This window comes from Globicephala melas, chromosome 10, assembly GCF_963455315.2.
Source record: "Globicephala melas chromosome 10, mGloMel1.2, whole genome shotgun sequence".
Lineage (NCBI taxonomy): Eukaryota > Metazoa > Chordata > Mammalia > Artiodactyla > Delphinidae > Globicephala > Globicephala melas.
The window spans coordinates 80029389-80054423 of NC_083323.1; the positions used below are offsets into that span (position 1 = coordinate 80029389).

At 36.7% G+C, this 25035-nt stretch overlaps 1 protein-coding gene across 2 annotated transcripts in view; it reads right to left on the reverse strand.

Annotated features, from left to right (window-relative positions):
* The window catches only part of MRPS35 (mitochondrial ribosomal protein S35), a 42331-nt gene extending 21688 nt beyond the window's left edge, over positions 1 to 20643 (reverse strand). For both annotated transcript variants that reach the window (XM_030830492.2, XM_030830491.2), the window contains exons 1-5: positions 20495 to 20643; positions 16694 to 16740; positions 15397 to 15564; positions 13286 to 13346; positions 5102 to 5241 (exon numbers count right to left, since the gene is read on the reverse strand). In XM_030830492.2, coding sequence (XP_030686352.1) covers positions 5102 to 5241; positions 13286 to 13346; positions 15397 to 15564; positions 16694 to 16740; positions 20495 to 20606 — 528 coding nt within the window. In that variant the 5' untranslated portion in view covers positions 20607 to 20643. The remainder of the gene's footprint in view (positions 1 to 5101; positions 5242 to 13285; positions 13347 to 15396; positions 15565 to 16693; positions 16741 to 20494) is intronic.
* Positions 20644 to 25035: the final 4392 nt, after the last annotated feature.

Genomic DNA, 25035 nt, shown 5'->3' on the forward strand with positions numbered 1-25035 from the left:
AAATGAATGGAGGAGAATAGACAAATACTGCACATAAAAGAATTTCAAATAATCTATATTTCTCCCTCAAGGCGGTGGAGCATAACTTCCATAAGTGTGGGCTGTGTACAGTGACTTCCTTCTAAAGAGTACACTATGGAAAGGAAGAAAAAAAAGAGTAATTTTATAGTGGAGAAAACTGGCCAACACTATCTCAGCCAGGTGATCTAAGCTGCATCATCAGTGTAAGTCATGTGAGGAGCCTATACCCTTGCTCTGATGTGATGAGAACGGCACTTAACTTCTGAGGTTTTCCTCCCCAAAACACCTAACAATCTAACCATGAGAAAAACATCAAACAAATCGAAACTGAAGGACATTCCGCAAAATACGTAACTGGTACTTCTCAAAACTGTCAAAGTCATCGAAAACAAGGAAATTCTGAGAAACAATCACAGCCAAGAAGAGCCTAAAGAGACACAATGACTAAATGTAATGCAGTACCCTGAATGGGATTCTGAACAAAAAAAGGACATTAGGTAAAAACTAAGGAAATCTGAATAAAGTATGAACTTTAATTAATAATTTATCAATATTGATTCATTCATTAGTTACAACAAATGTACCACAGTACCATAAGATGTTAACAGGAGAAATTTGGTGTGAATATGGCAAACTCTGTACTATCCCTGAAGCTTCTCTGTAAATCTAAAACTATTTTAAAAGTAAAAGTTTAATTTAAAAAAAGGTTCATCGGGTAAAACTGCACATAACTGCTGTGTGAAAAAAGACATGTGATGTGCATCACTACTCTGTTAACAAAGGTTTCCAATACTAACTTAGGAGTTAGTTACTAGGGCACATGTGCAATGGCATGTGGCATGTTCCTGGTAAGTGAGAGGAGGGATTTGATATTTCTCCAAAGCAACATGAGATTAGGACAAATAATCCTAAATAAAACATTATCACAGCAAATCAGTCAGTGGTAAAGTAAAAGAATAATGTACCATAAACGGATCAGGGCTCAGAAATGGTTCAGTAATTGAAAATTAATTAATATAATTCATTTCTTTAAAAATTCAAAGGAGATCATTTCAAAAATGCTAGTAAACTAGGAACAGTATACATCGTTAACACAGTAGGGATTATTATCTCTAAACTGAAATCCAATCTCAGAGGCTAAATACTAGAGGCATACCCATTAAAGTAGAGAACAGCACAAGGGACTACATAAACATTTTAGAAACTCTGTCTAACGCAAAAGACAAAAAGAAAAAACAAGCTATAGATATTTTAAAAGGAGAACTAAAACTACCATTAATTATCATTTATTTCTTGAGAAATCACCCAAAGAATCAACCAAAAAGTCCTAGCATCCCAATTTTGGTCTCCAAACATCAATGTTCACTAAAAGGTATCAGAGCTCCTGGAGAAACAGCTAATTCCAGGTCTGGGATAAGGAATATTCTGTATCGTAAGCCTGGTCCACCTTGTGCCAGAAGGCAAGGAAATTTTCCAATGCTAATGGGCTTGTAATAAAAGGACATAGGAATCAGTTTAGAAGAGATCCTACTGGCCAAAGTTAGGACATACTTTGAACATCAAAAAGAATATGACTTTACTTGATCAAAATTTGCTGAATATACCCATCTACACATTACCTGTTCAAGGGAAAAGCAAAAAATGATAACCCATAACCTCACAATGGAAAGATTGGGTTGTCAGCCTCTTAACCAAGTGATCAATTTCAGCATACTAAGAATGAGGCAACCAGACTTTACGTGCCCTCTCATGTAATGCAATATAAAATACATAGCAACATCTATCAAGTATTCTTGTCAAAATAGTTTACTGTAATCTAATCAGTCCCTTAAATCTAACTTCCACTTTATAGGAAACACAGGAGATAGAGACATAAGGTAAATGACACCAGGATGCATGGAGACAAATTCAGAAGGTAGGAAGCGCTGCAAGGATAAAATTTCTGTCTCTTTACCATGTCTGTGTCATGATGGGGGTTGCAGCTTGGGGGAGCAGGAAGAGGAGGGGTGAGGTCCTTTGCTGTTCTAGATTTTAAAAGATCTAAGTGACATTTTAAGCAAATGTAACAGTGCTTGACTGGATCCTGGTTTAAACAAAAAAGCTATTTAAACATTTTGGTGAGACAACTGGGGAAATCTTAGTGTGGAGTACTCATTTTAGATGGTATTAAAAAATTACTGAAAATTGTTATTAGCTGTATTAATTACACTGGAATTATATAGGAAATTTTCATTAATTTTTAGAGATAACACTAACATATTTTAGTATGAAAAGTCAGATATTAGTAATTTTAAAGTAAACACTTAAACCAAAAACACACAAATAAATACACAGGAGTGTGTATCTGTATAAGTGTATCAAGCACTTAATATTTTAAACTCATCAAAATATTAATTATTATTGATACAACCATGTGCCATGTGTATGGGTATTTATTATACTACTCTCTATATACATTTGGAATTTTTGATAAGAAAGGTTAAAAAACAGAATTTGGTAAAGTAGCCAAGTAAAAAATTAAAAAATAACTATACCATTTTTGACAAGGGTGTCAAAACAATTCAATGGGGGGAAAATAGTCTTTTCAACAAGTAGTGCTGAGACAGATGAATATCCACATGCAAAATAAAGTTGGTTCCCTACCTTACACCGTATATAAAAATTAACTGAAAATGAATCACACACCTAAATGTAAGAGACAAAACTCTCAGAAGAAAACATAGGAATAAATCTTCATGACCTCGAATTAGACAATGTTTTCTTACATATGGCACCAAAAGCACAAGAAACAAAGAAAAAAAATGCATAAATCGGACTTCACCAAAATTAAAATTTTTGTGCTTAAAAGAACACCATCAAGAAAGTGAGATGACAATGCATGGAATGGGAGAAAATATTTGCAAGTCATATATCTGATAAGCAACTGGTATGAAGAATAAATAAAAAACACAACTGAAAAACAAAAAGTCAAATTACCCAAAAGATGGGCAAAGAATTTAAAGACATTTCCCCAAAGAAGATATACAAATGGTCAATAAGCACATGAAAAATTGCTCATCATTAGTCATCAGGGAAATGTAAACCAAAACCATAAAGAGATACTTCACACCCATTAGAATGGTGGAAACTATAAAGACCAACAACAATCATTAGGGAGGATGTGGAGAAATTGAAACCCTCAAACACTGCTTATGAAACAGTGCAGTCACTTTGTAAAACAGCTTGGTAGTTCCTCAAAATGTTACACATGGAGTTACCATACGACCCAACAATTCTACTTCTAGGTATATAGCCAACAGAACTAAAAAACTATGTCCACACAAAAACCCGTACACAAAGGTTCACAGCAGCATTATTTCTAACAACCAAAAAGTGGAAACAACTCAGATGTCTACTGACTGATAAGTGGATAAATAAAACATGGTATACCCATAAAATCAAACATTATCTGGCAATAAAAGAAATGGAGAACTGATACATGCTATAACAGATGAAACTCTGAAAGTATTATACTAAGCCAAAGTATACATACTGTATGATTCATTTATAGGAAATATCAATAGGCAAAGTAGATTAGTTGTTGACAGGAGCTTGGGGGTAGTGAAGAGCAGGGTAGAACGGGGATTGACTGATAATGGGTATGGGATCTCTTTTTATGGTGATGAAAATTTCTGGAGTCAGGCAGTGGTTATGGTTGCACAACTCTGATATACTAAAAACTACTGAGCTGTAAACTTTAAAAGGATGAATTCTACAGTATGTGAATTATACCTCAATAAAGCTGTTATTAAAAAGGAAAAAGAAGTATATAAGAAATCAATATACCATCAAAATGGGCAAAGGAGAAAAAAAATAAGCACTTTACAAAGGAATACATTCTCACCTTCATTTGAATTCAAAGGCATACATATTTTAAACATAAGATATAGTTTACCTATCAAGCTGATAGGTAATAGTAATATCTAGGCTGGTGAGAGTACAGGAAAACATGCTTTTTCACAATGTGCTGGTGGTGTATTTGTTACATTGCCTGCAGGAATTTTATAATATATAATCAAAAACCTTTCACAATATATATCAAAAATCTTCAAAAGATCTATATCCTTTGACCTAACTTCTCATTTTAGTAAGTTATCCTAGGAACATAATCAGGAATATATACAAATATTAATCTCAAGAATATTATATTTTTCTAATAAAGAAAACTGTCAGAAAGCCTAAATGTCCCATGATATGGGTAATTTAAATAAATTATGGTAGATCTACGCTATAGAATTACTTGTCTCTCCCACTTCAGTCTCAGAAAAGGACTATGTCTGAATTGATCAGTGTTGCACCCCTAGCCTCAAACATTGTCCTGGCGCATTAACAGACCCTCATTTACACACTATTCATTAAATAGTGTTTAATAACACTATTAACATTAAACAGTGTTTAATAACATTGAAAATTTTAAATTCACATTGTTAAACAAAATTTGAGCAACTAATCAAATATAGTATCATCCCATTAATATACACAAAGGCTGACTGTATATATACTAAAATGAGCTCCTGTAGTCAACGGTGGTTATTTGAGTGGTGGAATTATAGGCAATTTTATTTATTTATTTATTTATTTATTTATTTATTAGATGTTGGGGGTAGGAGTTTATTAATTAATTAATTTATTTTTGGCTGTGTTGGGTCTTCGTTTCTGTGCGAGGGCTTTCTCTAGTTGTGGCAAGCGGGGGCCACTCTTCATCGCGGTGCGCGGGCCTCTCACTATCACGGCCTCTCTTGTTGCGGAGCACAGCCTCCAGACGCGCAGGCTCAGTAGTTGTGGCTCACAGGCCTAGTTGCCCCGCGGCATGTGGGATCCTCCCAGACCAGGGCTCGAACCCGTGTCCCCTGAATTAGCAGGCAGATTCTCAATGACTGCACCACCAGGGAAGCCCCAATTTTATTTTATACTTAAAAAAACTTTTATATTCTCCAAATTTCTATGATAAGTATGTGTCAGTTTTATAATCACGCATACAAAATACTATTATAAAATAATATGTTCCAATAATTCTTATTTTTAAAAAATTAACTCTTACCCTTAATGTCACTACTCGTGCTTTGGGGTTTCGAATAGATGGTCCCGCTGATACATAACCAGCTGTGTCAATTTCAATTGGAAAATGCTTCCTGCATTTCTCATCACTGTCTAATGCAGCTGGCCACTCGGTGCAAAAATCTGAGAATTAAAAAAAAGTATCTCATTTATAGTTTTGTAAGTAAATTCTCCTTATAATGTATGCTAACCGACAAAATCAAATTATTGAGGGAGATCACCTTTCAAGATACATGAAATGAAACATGAAATGAAAACAACAGATTCTCTTCTGCACTTATATATACATCATCATCCTGCATGCATTCCTTTTCTTCCTAAGTGAATCCTATTTAGGGAATTAAGGGAATGATTTGGATAGTTCAGGTTTGGTGGGGAGCAGTTAAAAGGGAGCTATTGACTTGATGGAAGTTTATTATAGCTTTGCACATATCTGTTATGAGACAGTTTATTTCCTCGCCAACTAAAAGCAAGCAGTTCATAGTGCCCTGAGAATTACTGTTTTTGAAAAGGCAATAGATAATATTAGTTCACACCCAAATGAAGGTTACTAAAAATCAGCTGAAGGGAAGTGAAAGAACCTCTGAAAAAACTCTAAGAGGGAACTGCCTGGAGGTCCAGTGGTTAGGACTCGGCGTTTTCCCTGCTGTGGCCTGGGTTCAATCCCTGGTCAGGGAACTAAGATCCAGCAAGCCTCGCGGCACAGCCAAAAACAAAAAAAAAAGCTCTACTGAGATGTGGTCAACCTTCTTTCAGAAACTGAGTTCAATAGGGCCTCTAACTATAACAGGTACAAAAGCCTCGATCACCTTTAAATGATCCTTCCAGTAAATCATGTTTCTTCGATGTGACTTCTGAGCTACTGGGGCTCAGTGGAAAAAGGAACAGACGTGTCCGCACCTTCAGGTAAGACAGATAGCCTAGAGAGGAGTGGGTCTGGGTCTGAGACCTGGGCTACAACTGAAGTTCCAAGCACTGAGAACACTGCTCACAGCACACAGGTGTAAACTCAGGCCTCAAATGAAAAAAAAAAAAATCTTTAAAGGAAAAGAGAGAACTCCCAGCCTCCCGCAGCTATCAGTACTACTAGTATTGAGGGACTTCATAGGTGGGCAGCTGATTTTATTTTGCCCTATTCCTATCAAGTTAGTGTGGTACAGGGCTCTCAGCTTGGGATGAAAACTTCTGGCATTATCAGGTTCCCCTCAATAGAAACCTCATTTCCTAAATAGCCTCATTCTAAGAAAAAGTAATTGGTTTCTTAGGTCAAACACATTAGACCCCATGGATCCGTGCTTTCTCCAATAACATTTTCCCTCAGCTAACAACTTTCTTATAATAAGCACTATATTTAGCTCCCATTTAGGCTTTAATATCAGTCAGCAAAATGTCACTCTGGATTACAGAGACTTTCCAAGAGCTGGAACTAAATATACGTTAGCAAATTAAGTATAGCTCACACTATTCCCTAAAAACTGTGTTTAAGAGATCAATACTCACACACTTTGAGGGGAAAGAAATATCTTTGCCATTAAGAACATTTTGACATTTAAATAAAATGAACAGAGCAAAATTACTGGGGTTAAATTTCATTCCCATTATGAACTAATTCCAGTTTCCTGTACTATAAGATGCAACACTGTCAGGCACTTTATAAGACAGACTAGTTTGGGGAATTTTATGAGTTACTGGATTTGTACTGACTTTTTTTTTTTTTAAACTTTAGGTAAGTCATTTCAATCACCAGATGATAATTACAGCTTTTAAATTAAATTACCTGATTATATGTTCAAGAAAACACAGCCAACTGAAAAGTACATAATAGACCCCTATTAGCCTTTTATTCATCTGATAGGTAGAGCAACAGACTAGACTTTAGAAGACCTTGGTTTTTACTTAACTTCTGCCACGATTATTAAAGTTTTGGTAAATTACCTAACTCTCCTGTGCTTCAAATTTTCCATTTGCAAGTTAGATACAAAATCTGAACTGACCTACTTGAAAGAAAACTCAGAAGAAATATCTGAAAAGCCTTTGAGTTATTTGGAAGATACAATCTAAGTCTAGAAGCTGGCAAAAGTGTAAAGGCAAAATTAAGAAAAGATGAAAACATTCACTTAAATACTGTAAAATATAATGCTACTCTTCTAAATATGCTGTATGAAAGCCTTTCATTTGAAAATTATTAAGTATTTTAGAACTACCTCATTACAATGACCAGTTTCTAAATTATAAATGCACATTTAAAAATATTGTTTAAAAAGGGAAACTACTGAATTTATCACAGGGTAATGCATTTGTTAACTGGCTTTACAAAGGATGAAAAAATGATATATGATTTGTGTCATATGGGGCACAAATGTGCATCGGTGATCAGTGTCAGTCTAATATCAGGCTAATATCAACAAATATAGAAACATACAAAGGGACAGAAATGCATCGTAATGTCCCAAAACAAAAGACCACATAAATGAATGAAAACAGTAAGAGATTTTTCTTCCCTCATTTCAAGAGTAAGGTTATTATTCCTACTTTTTAGCCCTCTTTTCAAAAACCTCTTTATTTTCTCTTCTTCCTTACAATTTTCAATGGAAGGCCCTCCCAGAAGCTCAAATTTCATCATAATCATGTTCACTAACGTATTTCTCCTTTTAGCATAATCAGGCTACCTGTGAAGTTTCTAGGTTTCATTTTCTTTCCTGAAAAGACTTAACAAGTATACTGAGCATGTATATACATCACCTTTAAATCAGCATAAATTTAAGACTTCAAAGGTACTAACTCTTGCGTTAAACTACATAATCAGTAAGTAATATCTACAAACCTAAAACAACTCAAATTTGCTTACCTATATATAGTCCAATACAACTAGAACAGAAATTGAATTGGAATATTGTATATATTATGAACCATGAACAAAAAGTGCTCTTTGCCTTTACCTCCATTTATGTGGGAAGAAGGATGGTAGTACAGGTGAGTAAAATCTCTGTTTACAACTAGCAATCAACAGATATTGTTGAAATTTAGCAAGTCTAGAAATGGAGGTATAATCGTATTCAGGTGATTAGTTCTATTTTATATATATCAAACTATACATATAATTTACATTTATATATACTATGTATAGAGTATATATAATATATTCTTTATGTGTTTAAAGAATATATAAAATTATACACACACACACACACACACACACACACATAAATAATAAGACCTAAATAATGACTAAAAGAGAACATGTCTGGAATGAGGGGCCAGGGAGGGAAGGAAGAAGCAAGAGACTATTACTTTTCATCATCAGCTCTTATACTATTTAATTTTACCATAGGTATATATCACTTCTAATTCCTTTAAAATTTTGAACAATTTCTTCAAGATAACCCTTTTCTGCAAAGTATCCCATTACTGGCCCCACTGACTATTCAGCTACTCAGCATCCTTCTACACTATCTTCAGTTTGGACCACATTGATTTGCATCTGTTGTTAACACTCTGCAATATTTTCTTCAGCCTTTTTATGTATATGCTTTCTATAATTCAACAATAAGTCCCTAACCTACCTGAGCAAGGATTATGGTTTCTGATCCCCAGAACTTATTCAGCAGATAACTGCAAGTTTGTACTCTTTGAAGATCTCTCTTTTTCCTCCACTCCTCAGTCCCTGGTAACCACCACCCTACCCTGTTTCTATGACCTCAGATTTTTCAGATTTCAAATATGTGATAATTATATAGTATTTGTCATGCTGTCTGACATATTCCACTTAGCATAATGCCCTCAAGGTCCCTCCACATTGTCACAAATGGCAGGATGTCCTTCTTTCTCGTGACTGAATAATATTCCACTGTTCGTGCGTGCATGTGTGTGTATACACCACATCTTCTTTATCCATTCATCCATCCACCGATGAACACTTAGGTTGTTTCCATATCCTACACAGGCCTCTCACTGTTGTGGCCTCTCCCGTTGCAGAGCACAGGCTCCGGAAGCGCAGGCTCAGTGGCCATGGCTCACGGGCCCAGCCACTCTACGGCACGTGGGATCTTCCCGGACCGGGGCACAAACCCGTGTCCCCTGCATCGGCAGGCAGACTTTCAGCCACTGTGCCACCAGGGAAGCCCTGTTTCCATATCTTGACTGTTGTGAATAATGCTGCAGTGAACATGGGAGTTGAGATATCTCTTCAATATTGTCTTCATTTCCTTTGGATACATACCAAGAAGTGGGATTGTTGGATCATACAGCAGCTCTATTTTTAATTTTTTGAGGACCCTTCACACTGTTCTCCACAGCAGCTGCACCAATTTGCATTCCTACCAACAGTGCACAAGGGTTCTCTTTTCTCCACATCCCCATCAACACTTGTTATCTCATCTTCCTGATGAGTCATTTTAACAGGTACTGTGGTTTTGATTTTTTCTTTTTTTGATTTTGATTTCCCTGATGATTAGTGAAGTTGAGAATCTTTTCATGTACTCACTGGCCATTTGTATGTCTTCTTTGGAAAAATGTCTATTTGATTCTTCTGCCCATTTTAAAATCAGATTTTTTTTTTACTATTGAGTTATATGAGTTCTTTATGTATTTTGGATATTAACCCTTATCAGATATATGATTTGCAAATATTTTCTGCCATTCCACAGATTGCCTTTTCATTTCACTGATGGTTTCCTTTGCTGTGCAGAAGGTTTTTAGTTTGAGGTAGTCCCACTTGCTACCTATTTTTGCTTTTGTTGCCTTTGCTTTAGGTGTCAAATTCCAAAAAATCATTGCCGAGACGAATGTCAAGCTTACACCCAATGTTTTCCTCTAGGAGTTTTATAGTTTCAGGTCTTATGTTCAAGTTTTTAATTCATGTCAAGTTGATTTTTGTGTATAGTGTTAAAAATGTGGTCCAGTTTCATTCTTCTACATGTTTCTGTCCAGTTTTCCCAACATTTATTGAAGAAACTATCCTTTCCTGCTTAAATATTTTTGGCTCTTTTGTCATAAATTAATTAACCAAATATACATGAGTTTATTTTGGAGCTCTCTGTTCCATTCCATTGATCTATGCCTCTGTTTTCATGACAATAACATACTGTTTTGATTACTACTATCGCTTTGTAATATAGTTTGAAATCAGGATGTGTGATGCCTCCAGCTTTGTTCTTCCTTCTCAATATTGTTTTGGCTATTTGAGGTCTTTTATGGTTCTGTACAAATTTAAGGAGTTTGTTCCATTTCTGTGAAAAACACCACTGGAATTTTGACAGGGATTACACTGAATCTGTAGATTGCTTTGGGTTTTATGGACATTTTAACAATATTAATTCTTCCAATCCATATCTTATACTTACTTGTGTCTTCTTCAATTCCTTTCATCAATATTTTACAGTTTTCAGTGTATAGATCTTTCACCCCTTGGTTAAAAGTATTCTCTTATTTTATTTTGCATTCATGTATTTTGTTTTTCCTTTATTTCTTCCAGTTTTACTGAGATATAATCAGCATGCAGCACTGTATAAGTTTAAGGTCTACAGCATAACGATCTGACTTGCATACATCATGAAATGATCATCACAAGAAAGTCAGTGAATATCCATCATCTCATTCAAATACAAAATTAAATAAATAGAAAAAAATTTTGTTTTCCTTGTTATAAGTACTCTTAGTATTTATTCTCTTAACAACTTTCATACAGAACATATAGCAGTGTTAATTATATTTATTATGTTGTACCTTATATCCCTAGTATATTAGTTATAACTGGAAGTCTGTACCTTTTGACTGCCTTCATTCAATTCCCCCTCCCCTGACCCAGTATTTTATTCTTTTTGATGCTATTGTAAATAAAAGTATTTTCTTAATTTCTCTTTTAAGAAAAAGAGAAATTAAATTTACAAATTTAAAAATTACATTAAAAGTTAAAATTAAATTACATTTAAATTTTAAAAATTAAATTAAATTACAAATTAAAAAAAACTCTTTCTGAACTCCCATGTTCACCGCAGAAAATGCAACTGATTTTTGATACCGACTTTGTATCCTCCAACTTTACTGAATTCGTTTATTAATTTTAATAGTTTTTCTGGACGTTTCAGATTTTCTATGTATAAGATAATGTCCTCAGCAAGTAAAGACAATTTTACTTCTTCCTTTCCAACGTGAATGCCTTTTATTTCTTTTTCTTGCCTAACTGCTCTGGCTAGAACTTCCAGTACTATGTTGAATAAAAGTGGTGACAGTGGGCATCCCTGTCTTGTCCTGATCTTAGAGGAAAAGCCTTTAGCTTTTCATGGTTGTAATATGATATTAGTTGTGGACTTGTTATATGTGGCCTTTATTATGTTGAAGTTTGTTCCCTCTATATCCACTGTGTTGAGAGTTTTCTCATGAAAGGATGCTAAATTCTATCAAATGCTTTTTCTGCATCTACTGAGATGATCATATGATTTTCATCCTTCATTTTGTTAATGTGATGTATCATGTTGATTTACTTGCAGGTGTAGAATTACCTTGCATCCCTGGAATAAATCCTTCTTGATCATGGTGTATGATCCTTTTAATGTACTATTGAATTTGGTTTGCTAGTATTTTGTTGAGGATTTTTGATCTATGCTCATCAGGGATATTGGCCTGTAATTTGTCCTTATCTGGCTTTGGTATCAGAGTAATACTAGATTTATAAAATGAGTGTGGGTGTTCCCTCCTCTTCTACTGTTTAAAAGAGTTTGAGAACGACTGGTAATTCTTTATATGTTTAGTAGAATTCACCAGTGAATTAGGAGTTTGGGATTAATATATATGCACGAATATATATAAAATAGATAACCAATAAGGACCTATTGTATAGCACAGGGTCCTATACTCAATATTTTGTAATAACCTATAAGGGAAAAGAATCAGAAAAAGAATATGTATATATTCTTAATATATAATATATGTATAACTGAATAACTTTGCTATATACCTGAAACTAACAAAGCACTGTAAATCAACTATGTTTCAATTAAAAAAAAAAAAAGAATTCACCAGTGAAGCCATCTGGTCCTGGACTTTTCCTGGTGGGAGGTTTTTGATCAGTGATTCAATCTCCTTACTAGTAACTGGTCTGTTCAGATTTTCTATTTCTTCATGATTCAGTCTTGGTATATTATATGTTTCTAGGAATGTATCCATTTCTTCTAGGTTGCCCAATTTGTTGGCATAAAAATGTTCACAGTAGTCTCTTAGATCCTTTGTACCAATATTTCTGTGATACCAGTTGTAATGTCTCCCATTTCATTTATAATTTTGAGGCCTCTCTTTTTCTTGGTGAGTCTAGTTAAAGGTTTGTCTACGTTGTTTACCTTTTCAAAAAACAAGCTCTCAGTTTCACTGATCTTTTCTATTGCCCTTTTAGTCTCAATTTATTTCCACTCCAACCATTATTTCCTTCCTTCTACTAACTTTGGGCTAAGTTTGTTCTTCTTTTTCTAGTTCCTTGGGATCTAAAGTTAGGTGGTTTATTTAACATTTTTCTTTATTCTTAATGTAGGCATTTATTGCTATAAACTTCCCTCTTGGAACTGCTTTGGGGATATTCCGTATCTCAAGAAATTTTTTTGATTTCTCTTTGATTGCTTCTTTAAAACAATATGCGTTTAGGGGCATGCTATTTGATCTCCACGTATCTGTTAATCTTCTAGTTTTCTTCTTGTAATAGATTTCTAGTTTCATATCATTGTGGTTGGAAAAAATGCTTGATATGATTTCAATCTTCTTAAGTTTATTAAGACTTATTTTGTGGCCTAACATATAATCTATCCTGAAAAATGTTTCATGTGTACTTGAGAAGAATGTGTATACTACTGCTGTTGGATGGAATGTTCTGTAAATGTCTGTTAAATTCACGTGATCTAACATGTAAGTTTAAATCCAATGTTTCCTTACTGACTTTCTGTCTGGATGATCTACCCATTGTTGAAAGTGGAGTACTGAAGCTCCCTACTATTACTGTATTGCTCTCTAATTTCTTCCTTCAATTCTGTAAGTATTTTCTGTATATTAAGTGCTCCTACTTTGGGCACACAAATATTCACAATATTATATCCTCTTGATAAACTGACCCCTTTATCATTAGAAATGAGATTCCTATGAAACTAATAAAATATTAAGTTCATATTACAAAACAACCACATACCTTTAAGAGCTTCACAGTGCTTTTTAATTGCTACAGGAGTCAAATGCAGAAAATTGGGAATCTAAAATAGAGAATTTTAAAGGATAAATTAGCTAAGTTTCTTTGTGTGTGTGTGTGTTTGGGGGGCTATGCCACACGGCTTGCTTGCAGAATCTTAGTTCCCCAACCAGGGATTGAACCTGGGCTCCAGGAGTGAAAGTGCTGAGTCCTAACCACTGGACAGCCAGGGAATTCCTGCCTAAGTGTCTTAAAAACATGAAACAGACAATTTTCTCATAAAACTAAATCATAAGGCCCACAAACCTTGTAATAAATAAAATCTGGTTTTCTTTTAAACAATACTGATTCCATGTCACAGGTGTTGTAAATTCAAGAAATGAATTTCCTAAAATAAAGATTCAGTACCAAGTATCTTATGAGAATGATGGTGGAGAAGAAACGTTATTTTTATAGTATTATTCTTGCCACAAATCTACAGGAGTATATACTTCCCTTATAAAACTGAAAGCACTTTAGGACACAGACCATTGTTTAATAATCCTAATTCCCCTGGAATACATATCACTGAGATACATTTTCTACTTTATACTTAATAGACATTTTATGAATTGAATGGATGAATAAATGAAGCGAACAGATCTTAAATGAACAGTTTAATGAAGTTGGGAATATCTTTATGATACACTGAGAGGTTCTCTAAACATTTATAGGGCCAATGGAAATTTAGGTAAGGTCAGAGATTTGATTCCTTCAAATAATTAACATTTCCTAGTATATTTCTTAAATAATGTTAAGCATCTAAAGAGAAAATTTAGTTTAAAGAAACTCACTTGGAAAGAAACTTTGAACAAACAGAAAGTTACTCTAAACATTATGTCTGGAATCTTAAGTGCTAATCAGAAAATGATTATTTTAATCAAGAGAAAACAGGCAACAAATATTGGGATTATGAGGTCGGTGACTTCATTTTCTACACTTTTATTTTACTTGTTTATTTATTCTACACTTTTATTTTTGAAACATGATTCAAAATCGTAAAAGGAAAATAATAATGCTTACACAGCATTTACACTGGCACTGTTCTATGAACACCGTACATGTTACCTCAGTTTACAAGCTTATTCAATGGCACTTACTAGGAACAGATCGTATCATCGGACTAAGCATTAAGGTGATTCTTAAAAGGGATGGCATGCATTAAATGTTTGGATTTTTATGTTTATTAAAATTCCATTCACAACCATCATTACAAATATATTCTTATTCTCTTTCACCAAGTGATATTTTCCACAGACCTTTTCTTTAAACTAAGTTCAATTCTTCTCTTCATTTGAAGAAAAGATTAGTTTTATAGGCGTTTGTTTTCTTGTCTCTTGAAATGTTCCCATTTCCAAATTTCATCTGCCTATCTCCAGCAGCAAACAAACCCCTCTTCATATTACGATCTCATTTTTTACCAGCAACTTTTAGCAAATTTTTGTTTTTCACGAAGACTCTTATTTAGCAGAAAATACAATTCCTTGATGATAATTTCATTGTATGTAAAAGGAAACCATCTAAGATATGCATTCCCAGGCTACGCATATTTGTATTTTCTTTAAGAAGTCTGTTTTTCAGAAATCATTATAGATGCTATCAACTCATTACAGATGCTATCAACTGAAGCATTTAACATGACCTATTTTTCTTGAAGAAATAAAGACGTTTAAGGACTATAACAATACTACTAAATAATTTTCTGTAGAAGTTTTAGATCTCTTTTTCAAAAGTAAAAACTTCTCCCAGTTCTCAAACTCAAATTAGGTTATTTCACTTTTCTTAGTTCTGCTTAAAAGACACAATATAGAAAAGATACAATAGAAACGAAAAAGCCAAAAGGAAGCCATAGGACCAATCAATTACATTCTTAAATGCCTAGGGTTCTTTGAGGCTTCTTTGCCGAGGATAACCAAAACATAATATCCATTATTATCTGGAAAAAGATTGAATTAAAATACAGTAAGCTGCTATGCACTGAACCCTGAAGTGTTTGGGGAGAGGGTAGGCGTCAGAGGGAGATCAGCATTTATTTAGATATAAGTTTTAGTCAATGAACCAGAAACTTATCTTACCTTTAAAAGTTCCAGATTTCCCTCCTTAGCCATAGGCACCCCTCTTTTTACTGGATAACCCATTCGAACAGGAAGAGGTACTGCTGAGGGTTTAAATGGCGCTGCAACAGGGTAAACACTAGGCCAGTCCTGGTCAACAGCCATTTTCTCTGTCCTAGGAGGTAGTGCCTGAGGAATGTAAAATAGTTTAATATTTTAAATATAAACATATTCTTTAATTTTAAAGCAAAAAAGCTGCAATTAAGAGAAACATAAGAGGACTTACAACCTACATAAAATCTGACCTCCCACAGCTAATGTCGCTGAAATGAAAAAACACTAAACGTACCTAAATATCTCTGGCACAGTTTCCTTAAAACCAGTAGCAAGGATCCCCTTTAACAGCACATTTCCTTCGCAAAAAAATTTCTCTTATTTATTTACTCAGACTTTCAGCAAACTTTCTACATATTGTTTATGAAGGGGTAAGTAATGATATATTTTGAATAAGTTTTAAAACTTTGATGAAAGTCAGTACATGAGGTGACAGTGATACAAACTTGGAAATAAAGGAAATAAGAAAAAGGAACATAAAGAATAAGAATTCAGAAATAAATAAATTAGGATTAAACTAAATGAATAGATACATAATGAGAAATAATATGTTTCCTAGGCCCAGAGAATAACTACATGATATTTTAGTCAATCACATTAACATATTTATTTTTTAAACTGTATTTGATAGACAGAGATGCCCAGCATTCCCTTTAAACCCAAAACGAAGGTTTGAAGAGGCAAAACTAGGCAACACCCATCTAAGTAATATACATGTAGTATATGTCCTGGAAGCAGTTAATATTCCTGTGAAAATGACTACTCTATACAATTATAATTGGTGCCATTTAACTTCCAACTAATGTGCCTTTGTTCTGACTCCATGCTTCCTAAGTGACCGTATAATTTGGATTCCTCCATAGAGATACCTACAGGGTGAGACCAAACTGGTTAGATTAATGCATACATCCCAGGCTGCATGACTGTTCAAGGCATCATCAAAAATAATTCTTTATTCTGGTTTATATGTCTATTTCCTGGGAGTATGTGAGTGAGTCCACCTCTCAAAGATGATCCATTCTCAGGGAACTGACAAAAAGCAGTGGAAGACTAGAGCCAGGGCTGTGGCAGTCACCCAGTCAACAGCCCCTTGAGAAGAAGACTTCTCGTGCAGCGCCCTTCTACCTCATAATGAGTATCTGCCTCACTTCAGAATTTCAGAAACCAGTAAGACAGTCTATACCAGAATACATTAGCTGCTTACCTTTCTTCTTAGTGGCCTTCCGTATCTGGATGTTCTTTCTGTTGTAGCTAAAAGACAACACAACAGTTACAGAGAATTTAATAACACAGAGCTGTTCAACATTGTTCATGATCCCACAATTCTCACATAATTTAAAGTATTCAGTAATATAAAAATGAAACAATAATCCATTTTCTGTAAGTTCAGGGACTAAATCATTTTAATGAAAATGAAAATTCAGAAGTAGGTAAGAAAATCCAAGAGTTACTTGAATATAAAATATATTGTGATTGACGATATGGTGAATTCATCAACTAGAGCAATTATTTTCAGTAACTTTTAAGGTTCATCATCAAATAAGCTTACCTTCCCAGGATAAAATATCTAATTAGAAATAAGTATTTTACATTTTTAAAAGTAACTGGCTTGAAATATTCTAATATATACTTGCTCATATTTGGAATTATTCTGTTCTTTACACACACACAGACACAAAACAACCTTCAGTTTTCCTTCTCTACTGTTTATTAGCACTGCCAATGCTACAATAATGCCAATAATAACAAAACTCAGTTATTCCTAATAAATCACATAACTGTACAAGAGGATAAGTTACTTACATACAGTATCTACCTTTTAATATATTAAATTTTTTTTATTTATTTATTTTTTCCCGGTATGCGGGCCTATCACTGTTGTGGCCTCTCCCGTTGCGGAGCACAGGCTCCGGACGCGCAGGCTCAGCGGCCATGGCTCACGGGCCCAGCCGCTCCACGGCATGTGGGATCCTCCCGGACCGGGGCACGAACCCGTGTCCCCTGCATCGGCAGGCGGACTCTCAATCACTGCGCCACCAGGGAAGCCCAGTATCTACCTTTTAAAATATTAACTTATGTCTCTCTAAATTAATGTTTTGCTCTACTAAAATAATATATAATAACTGTATTTATTCAGCACTTTCACATGTCCAGACACTGTGCTAAATGCTTTTCATTATCTCATTTAATCTTATTCTTCACAATAACTGTAAATACTATTATTATCCTTATTTAGAGGTCTTTTAGCCAAGAAAACTAAAGACCAAGTAGTCAGGGTGATGACAGCATAGCACAAAAGACCTCACATTCTGAACCACTAACTCAAGCTTCACAAGCCCCATAACTACACCGAACTTCCAGCACCAGGTCCCTGAGTTTTTCTCTGAACTTTCTGTTCTGTCTGTCTACAATGTGCCTCCCTTTCATCTGCCTGCCTTCTATCCCCTACTCCCTCTCCACTTCATCTCTTCATCTGACAAATTCTTATTCATCCCTCAATAGTAATTCATTGATTTATTCAAAAACTGTTTGAGTGATATTGTGTACCAGCAACTCGGAAGGCAGCAATGAACAACAGAGACACAGTCCTTGCTCTCACTGAATGCAGAGTCTGTCAAATAAGATAACTATTTAGCAAGTAATTTCAATAAACAGTTATAAATATTAATGAAGCACACAGCAGGGGACCCAACCTAGTCAATTAGTTGGGGAAAATATCCCTGAAGAAGTGGACTTCAAGCGAAAACCTTAAACATGAACAGGAAGTAGCCATGGGAACAGGCAAGTAGAAAAAGTGTTTTAGAGTGAGAGAGAAGATGGAAAATCAAAGTAAACAAGTTCTATATGGCTGAAATTTAAGAGTAGGGCATAAGGAGTGCTAAGAAAAGTGATATTTAATAGGTTATATATATATATATTTTTTTCGGGGGGGGGGTACGCGGGCCTCTCACTGTTGTGGCCTCTCCCACTGCGGAGCACAGGCTCCGGACGCGCAGGCCCAGTGGCCATGGCTCACGGGCCCAGCCGCTCTGTGGCATGTGGGATCTTCCCGGGCGGGGGCACGAACCCGTGTCCCCTGCATCAGCAGGCAGACTCTCAACCACTGCGCCACCAGGGAAGCTCTAATAGGTCAGAGATATATTTAATAGGCGTCTCAACTAAAACACATCATAGGCAGAGCTCTTGATTCCTTCTTCCAGTATTCCCAGTCCCTCTAAATGGTATCACCATTCATCCAAGTTCTCAGGATAAAAATCTAACATGCTTCCTTGAGACTTTTCCTCAAGTTCCATATCAAATCCGTCACTAAATACTGTTAGCAGTACTTTCAGAATATATACCAAATCCAACCACACCAGCTCCACTATTACTTCAATCCAAGCCACTATCATCTCATTTGGAGTACTACATCAGCTCCAAACTGGTCTCCTGGCTTCCACTCTTACCCCTGGCTCTCTACACAGCACCCAGTGATCTTTTAAAAGTATATATCATATTATATCACTCCCTGTTCCAAACCTACCAATGTGATCCCAAACTTATAACAAAATCCAAGCCAAATGCCCATAAGCCTTTACCAGATGAGGTAATTATGTATTTTTCTGGTATCTTATACTTCCACTCTTCTCTTTACTCACTTAGCTCCAGCCACGCTGGCCTTTTTTCTGTTCCTTGGTCACACCCCTAAGCTTGTTCTCACTTCTGAGCTTTTGCACTTGCAATTCCCAATGCTCTTCCCGCAGATCTGCTCAAATGTCACTCCCCCAGAAGTTCTTTCCTGACTACCCTATCTTATCTTATCCTACAGCCACTATTCCCCCAATCCATCATTCTCAAGACCCTGCTTTATTTTTCCTCATAGCACCTAACATCGTACTGACACTGTTTCCCTGTTTACGATCTGATTTCCCCCCAAGAATGTAAGCTTCATGAGATGAAGGGCCCTGCTCTATCCCAGTATCTAGAACACCACCTAGCACACAGTAGGAGTTAAGTATTTGTAGAATGAATAGATGATGAATGAAAGATTAAAAAGAGTGTTCAGACTAGAAAGAGCTACTATGATGCATTAAGGAATTTGTCTCAAAGCAATGAAAAACCATTTGTAGATTTTGAACATGGGAGTGGCAAGTTAACATTTGCTTTTTGCACACCTCACTCTGGCTGTTGTGAGAATTCAAGGTAGGAGAACAAGAGCAGAAAGAGAGACCAGTGAAGAAACTATTGTAGAAGTGAGAGTTAGTGGCTTAAACTGGACAGTTAGTAGTATGAACATTAGACATATTACAGAAAATATCACCAGGATAGGACCTGGTGAATAACTGCACGCGACCCCTCGACTGAGCTTTTCGTAACTCTTGCGGGCTGCTCCTCGGTGCCCCCCGCCCCCTTACTGTATTCACGCTTCTATTACAGCACCTCACACTGCACAGCACTTCTGGTCTACGCATAACTAGACTTTTCCACTAGATTCCTCCAGGGCAAGAACGGTATCGGGCATCCCTAAAATCTCTCTTGAATGAAGGTCACCTCAATAATGCCTACTGAATAAAGGTCAACCCCATTTGGTGGCATAACTAGCCCTGGAATTCAGAGTTGTAGTTTATTCTAGGACACTTGTACGCTTCTCTTAAATTTCGGAAAAATCCATGGTTCAACACTGCTCAACAAACACTACGAGCACCAGCAACCAGAGAGACCTGTGCCGGTGGCCCCAGGAGGGAGCATCTGAAAGCGCAGGTCACGCAGAAGGGAGGGAGAAAGCTCGCGGCGCCCAAAGGACCTGCAAACAGAAATTGCCTGCCAAGAACCAGGCGACACTCCGCACAGAGGGCAGACCCACATCCGCGGCTTTCCTACTAGGCGGGCCAGCGACAGACCGGCAGAGGACGTACCGGCCTCCCTGAGGCGGCTCTGGCTCCGCCACCGCGGCGGCCATCATGGGCCTGTATTCCGCCCCCCCTCACTTCCCCAAAAGCCCGGAAGCGAAGGGGCAGACACTCACACGGGCTTGGTCTCGGAGAGCGAGTGGCCGGAGACACAGAGGTGGAAAAGGCTCGAAGGCTTCTGGCCCGCGGCTGCAGGACCAGGCATGCAGGGAACCGAGCGGCCGCCATAGCTGCGAAGACGGCAAGCGGGAGAGGACAAGCGCGCTATCGGGTCAAGGGGCGGGTCTGAGGCCCTATTGCGCAGGCTCGCCTCGTCTTGCCCCGCCCCTGGGAGGGAGAAACAGAAAACACTTGGGCCTGCGAATTCAGAGCCCGAGTGAAACGTGCAAGAAAATATCCCCCAGCATAGAGAAAGTAATGAAAAGAAAGTAAAAAGATTTTTTTTAAAAAATCGAAGCAGTCAGTCCAAAGACAATTGTAAATAAGGACCATAGGGATGGGGGAAATGTGGCTTACAGAGGGCAGGTGAGGGCAGAACCTCAGATGGCCCAAGAGTCAGGTAGTCTACCCTAAGCCCCTGCTTCTTCGCAATTGCTGCGTTTCTGCACTTTCTTGAAGTCTTCAGCTAGTGCAAGTGATATGCTTTGAGGAGAGAGGCAGTATCCAATAGTAATAAAAGGATGGCCTCTTGAACCAGACTAGTACTTGAGTTTAAAACTTGACTTCACCATCTTTAGGATGTGTGGTCCTAATCAATCAAACGTCTGGGTACAATACTAGCATACACTGAGCGCCCCGTGCGCACAGGCTGTAACTGCTATCAATGATTTGGTTAGCTTGTTTGTAGATCAGGTTAGAATTGCAAAACGGCAGAACTCATCAGGACCTAGAAAATAATGGTTATCCTTTAATGAGCCCTCTTATTTTCTACCATAGAATGGATTAACATACAACTCTTAATAAAATTATCCTCTCTTCTTTTCAATCGGTATGTATAATACTCAAAGCACAAAAGTATGATAACAAGAACAACTGGGAACAAACACAACTGTCTCTTGGTAAGCATACCAAGTAGAGCAGAGCTGTGCAGGTGTCCCAGGGTATTCTACCTGTGAACATCAGGTGTGCCATGGGCATCAAGCAGTATGTGGCATGATAAGGACAAATACTTGTAATAATCACCATCCTCATCTTTTCTGACCTCTTATTATCCTATTATTGCTTCAAGGCAGAAGTATGGTGTATTAGGTGTGTATTTGTTTGCTAGGGCTGCTGTAACAAAGTACCAGAAACCGGGTAACTTAAAACAACAGAATTTTATTCTCTTACAGTTCTAGAAGCTAGAAGTCCAAAATCCAGGTGTTGGCAAGGGATGGTTCATTCCGGATGTTTTGAGGGAGCATCTGTTTATGCCTCTCTCCTGGTTTCTGATGGTTGCTGGCTGTTTTTGGCTTTCTTTGGCTTGTAGACACATCACTCCAATCTCTACCTCCATCTTCACATGGTATTATCCCCTGTCCTCCATTTTTAAGATTAAAAGCATGGCCTTTAAATCAGATGGGTGTGGGATTTGAATCCAGGCTCTGTTTCTTTGTGATCTTGGGCAAGTGCACCTAACCTCTCTGAACTTCAGTTTCAGAGAAAATGGGAACAATATTATCTTCTTGAGGACCACAGTGATTAGGTGAGTAATGTTTCAGAAGGCATAATATAAAGGTGGCCATTAGAATTAAGCTCAGGGTCAATGCAGCAGCCACTTTTTCTCTCAATTTTGTATATTTTAGTAGGATAAAGTACAAGGCCTATCCCATAGAAATTTAAGGACAAATGAGTATGAATCCTTATAGAATTATTTCATATCCAGAGACTTCTCAATTTTTGAGCAAGATGTTAAGAGACTTAGTTCCTTGTTCAAACTGCTTATGCTTTCGTTTTACTCTCTCTCTAAGAGTAAAGTAGATAGATATGACTGGAATTAGAAGAGCCAGAAAAATACTTATGGTTTTCCCTGATATCAAGTACTATGAAGTTCGTTCTATATTGAAAGTTAAAAACTCACCTGTAATGCTATCAACGGGCAATAATGCTATGTGTTTCATGCAGTGTATAGAGTAAAGCATGTACTGTCATGTACATAGGAGTTAGTAAGAATAACATACTCTTTCAGTTAGAAAAGATCTTAGAGGTGCAATCACTCAATCATGATAGAAATCTTTTCATTAGCCTTAGTGACCAAATAACCCAGTATACTGTAGAAGCTAGGCTGGTTTCATGGGCTTGTGACACATACTTAGAGGAGCCCTGTGCTTGGCTTAATGCTCTGCTGTCCCTGTCTTGAAATTTTTAATAGTTTTTAAACAAAGAGCTCCATATTTTCAGTTTGCACTGGGCCCCACAAATTATGTAGTCAGTTCTGTGTAGATCAATTTTAAATATTAAGATTTTTAATAATTGGTATTTGAAAACTGCATTAATCCAATGACTTTGTCAGAGAGCTATTTTTAATCAAAACTAACTTTATAAAAAGTGAGTGAACCAAACTTCCGGTTATAAGATAAATAAGTACTTAGTGATGTGATGTACAGCATGATGACTGTAGTTAACACTGCTGGATGGTATATTTGGAAGTTGCTAAAAGATAGATCCTAAAGGTTCTCATCACATGGAACATTTTTTTTTTTTTGCATCTATATGAAATGATGGATGTTAACTAAACTTATTGTGGTTTTCATTTCATAATATATGTAAGTCAAATCATTATGCTGTATAAACTAATACAGTGCTGCACGTCAGTTATATCTCAATAAAACTGGAAAACACTAACTCAAAAATAAATAAATATGCACTTACAGAAAAAAGTGAGTGAACAAAGTATGTCTATTCACAAGCATGGTAAATTGACAATATGCAAATATCCAGGTATGCAACTCAAATATCCATCAAAACAGTATAGATTAAATACATTATGGTGTATACATACAACATAGAATACTACTTAGACACATACATCTTAATCCCAGTTGAACATTAGAATTATCAATACTTTAGGAGGTTAAAAAAACCCGTCTAGGCCTCTCTCTGAGATGCTGTTCAATTGGTCTAGGTGTGTTTGCAAACTTGGTGGGGTTTTTTGCTTTTGTTTTAAGTTTCCCAAGTCAACCTAATATGCAGGCAGGACTGAGAACCACTGATGTCGGCCTTATAAAGGATGAAGTGGATATAAATGTATTAGCATGGAAATTTTCCCACAATATATAGTTTTTAAAATGCAGGTTACAAGACACTTATAGATATAATTCCATTTGTGTAAAATACTTTTCATATGCACTACACATTCTTGAAAGGTAAACAGTAAACTGGTATGGGGTGTTGGTGAGACTCCTGAAGACTTAACTTTCTATACTTCTGTACTTAAATTTTTACATCAAAATGCAGATTTAAAAAAATGAGAATACAGTATTTTTAAAATCAGCCAATGCTTCACATCTTTATTTTCATTTAAAAAAACATGGTGAGTCTGACATATCTTCCAGCTATTTATTTTTTTAAATTTATTTTAAAAAATGTATTTATTTTTGGCTGCGTTGGGTCTTCGTTGCTGCGCGCGGGCTTTCTCTAGTTGCGGCGAGCGGGGGCTACTCTTCGTTGCAGTGCGTGGGCTTCTCATTGCGGTGGCTTCTCCTGTTGTGAAGCACGGACTCTAGGCGCCTGGGCTTCAGTAGTTGCGGCACGTGGGCTCAGTAGTTGTGGCTCACAGGCTCTAGAGCACAGGTTCAGTAGTTGTGGCGCATGGGCTTAGTTGCTCCACAGCATGTGGGATCTTCCTGGACCAGGGCTCGAACCCGTGTCCCCTGCATTGGCAGGCGGATTCTTAACTACTGCACCACCAGGGAAGTCCCTCTTTCAGCTATTTATAACACGAATGTTTACAATTTGTATTAGACTTTTCAAACTTTTGGTAGACTTACACTTCAGTATAGAAAATGTTGTCACAGGCATTGTCTCCTTTGAATTAGTTGAAGTCATTCACATTTTACAGATAAGAGAACGAAGAGTTAAACCACTAGACTCTGCTCTTAAGAGAATTGGGACTCAAACCCACATCTGATTCCAGGTTGAAAACTCTTCTTACTCTGTTACACCACCTTCTGGATAGCTTACGCTACACAGCTTTGCTGCAGACAGGGGTCACTATACACACGGAAACGTAAGTTGACCGAGTATCATAACCTGCCAGGCGCATTCCAAGTAACAATAATTCTTGCTTGACAACTTGAAGAGATGTCTCTCGCACCTATTTTTCCCTGCTTATCGAAGACAGAGGGCTAAAATGGTTTCCTTGGACTTTTGGTTTCCTGGAATGAAGGAATGTCATATTTAAGAAGTTTGGAAATCAGCGTTCTAATTGTGTTTATATTTCATCCAATCATCAGCCAATGACGTAAGCTTTACTGGCAACTCCTCCTAATCTGAACTCTTCACCCCTCCTCCTCTGCCACTTTGGTCCAGGCTACTCTTTTCTCTCCTCTAAATTATTATAACAGTTTCTTAGCTGCCCCCACCCCGGGAGCTGCCACTCTTTTCTCCCTGCAATCTAGTCTCCACCCAGCAATCCAGTGAGGTTTTTAGTGTGTAAGTCAGATCAAGGCATGTCTGT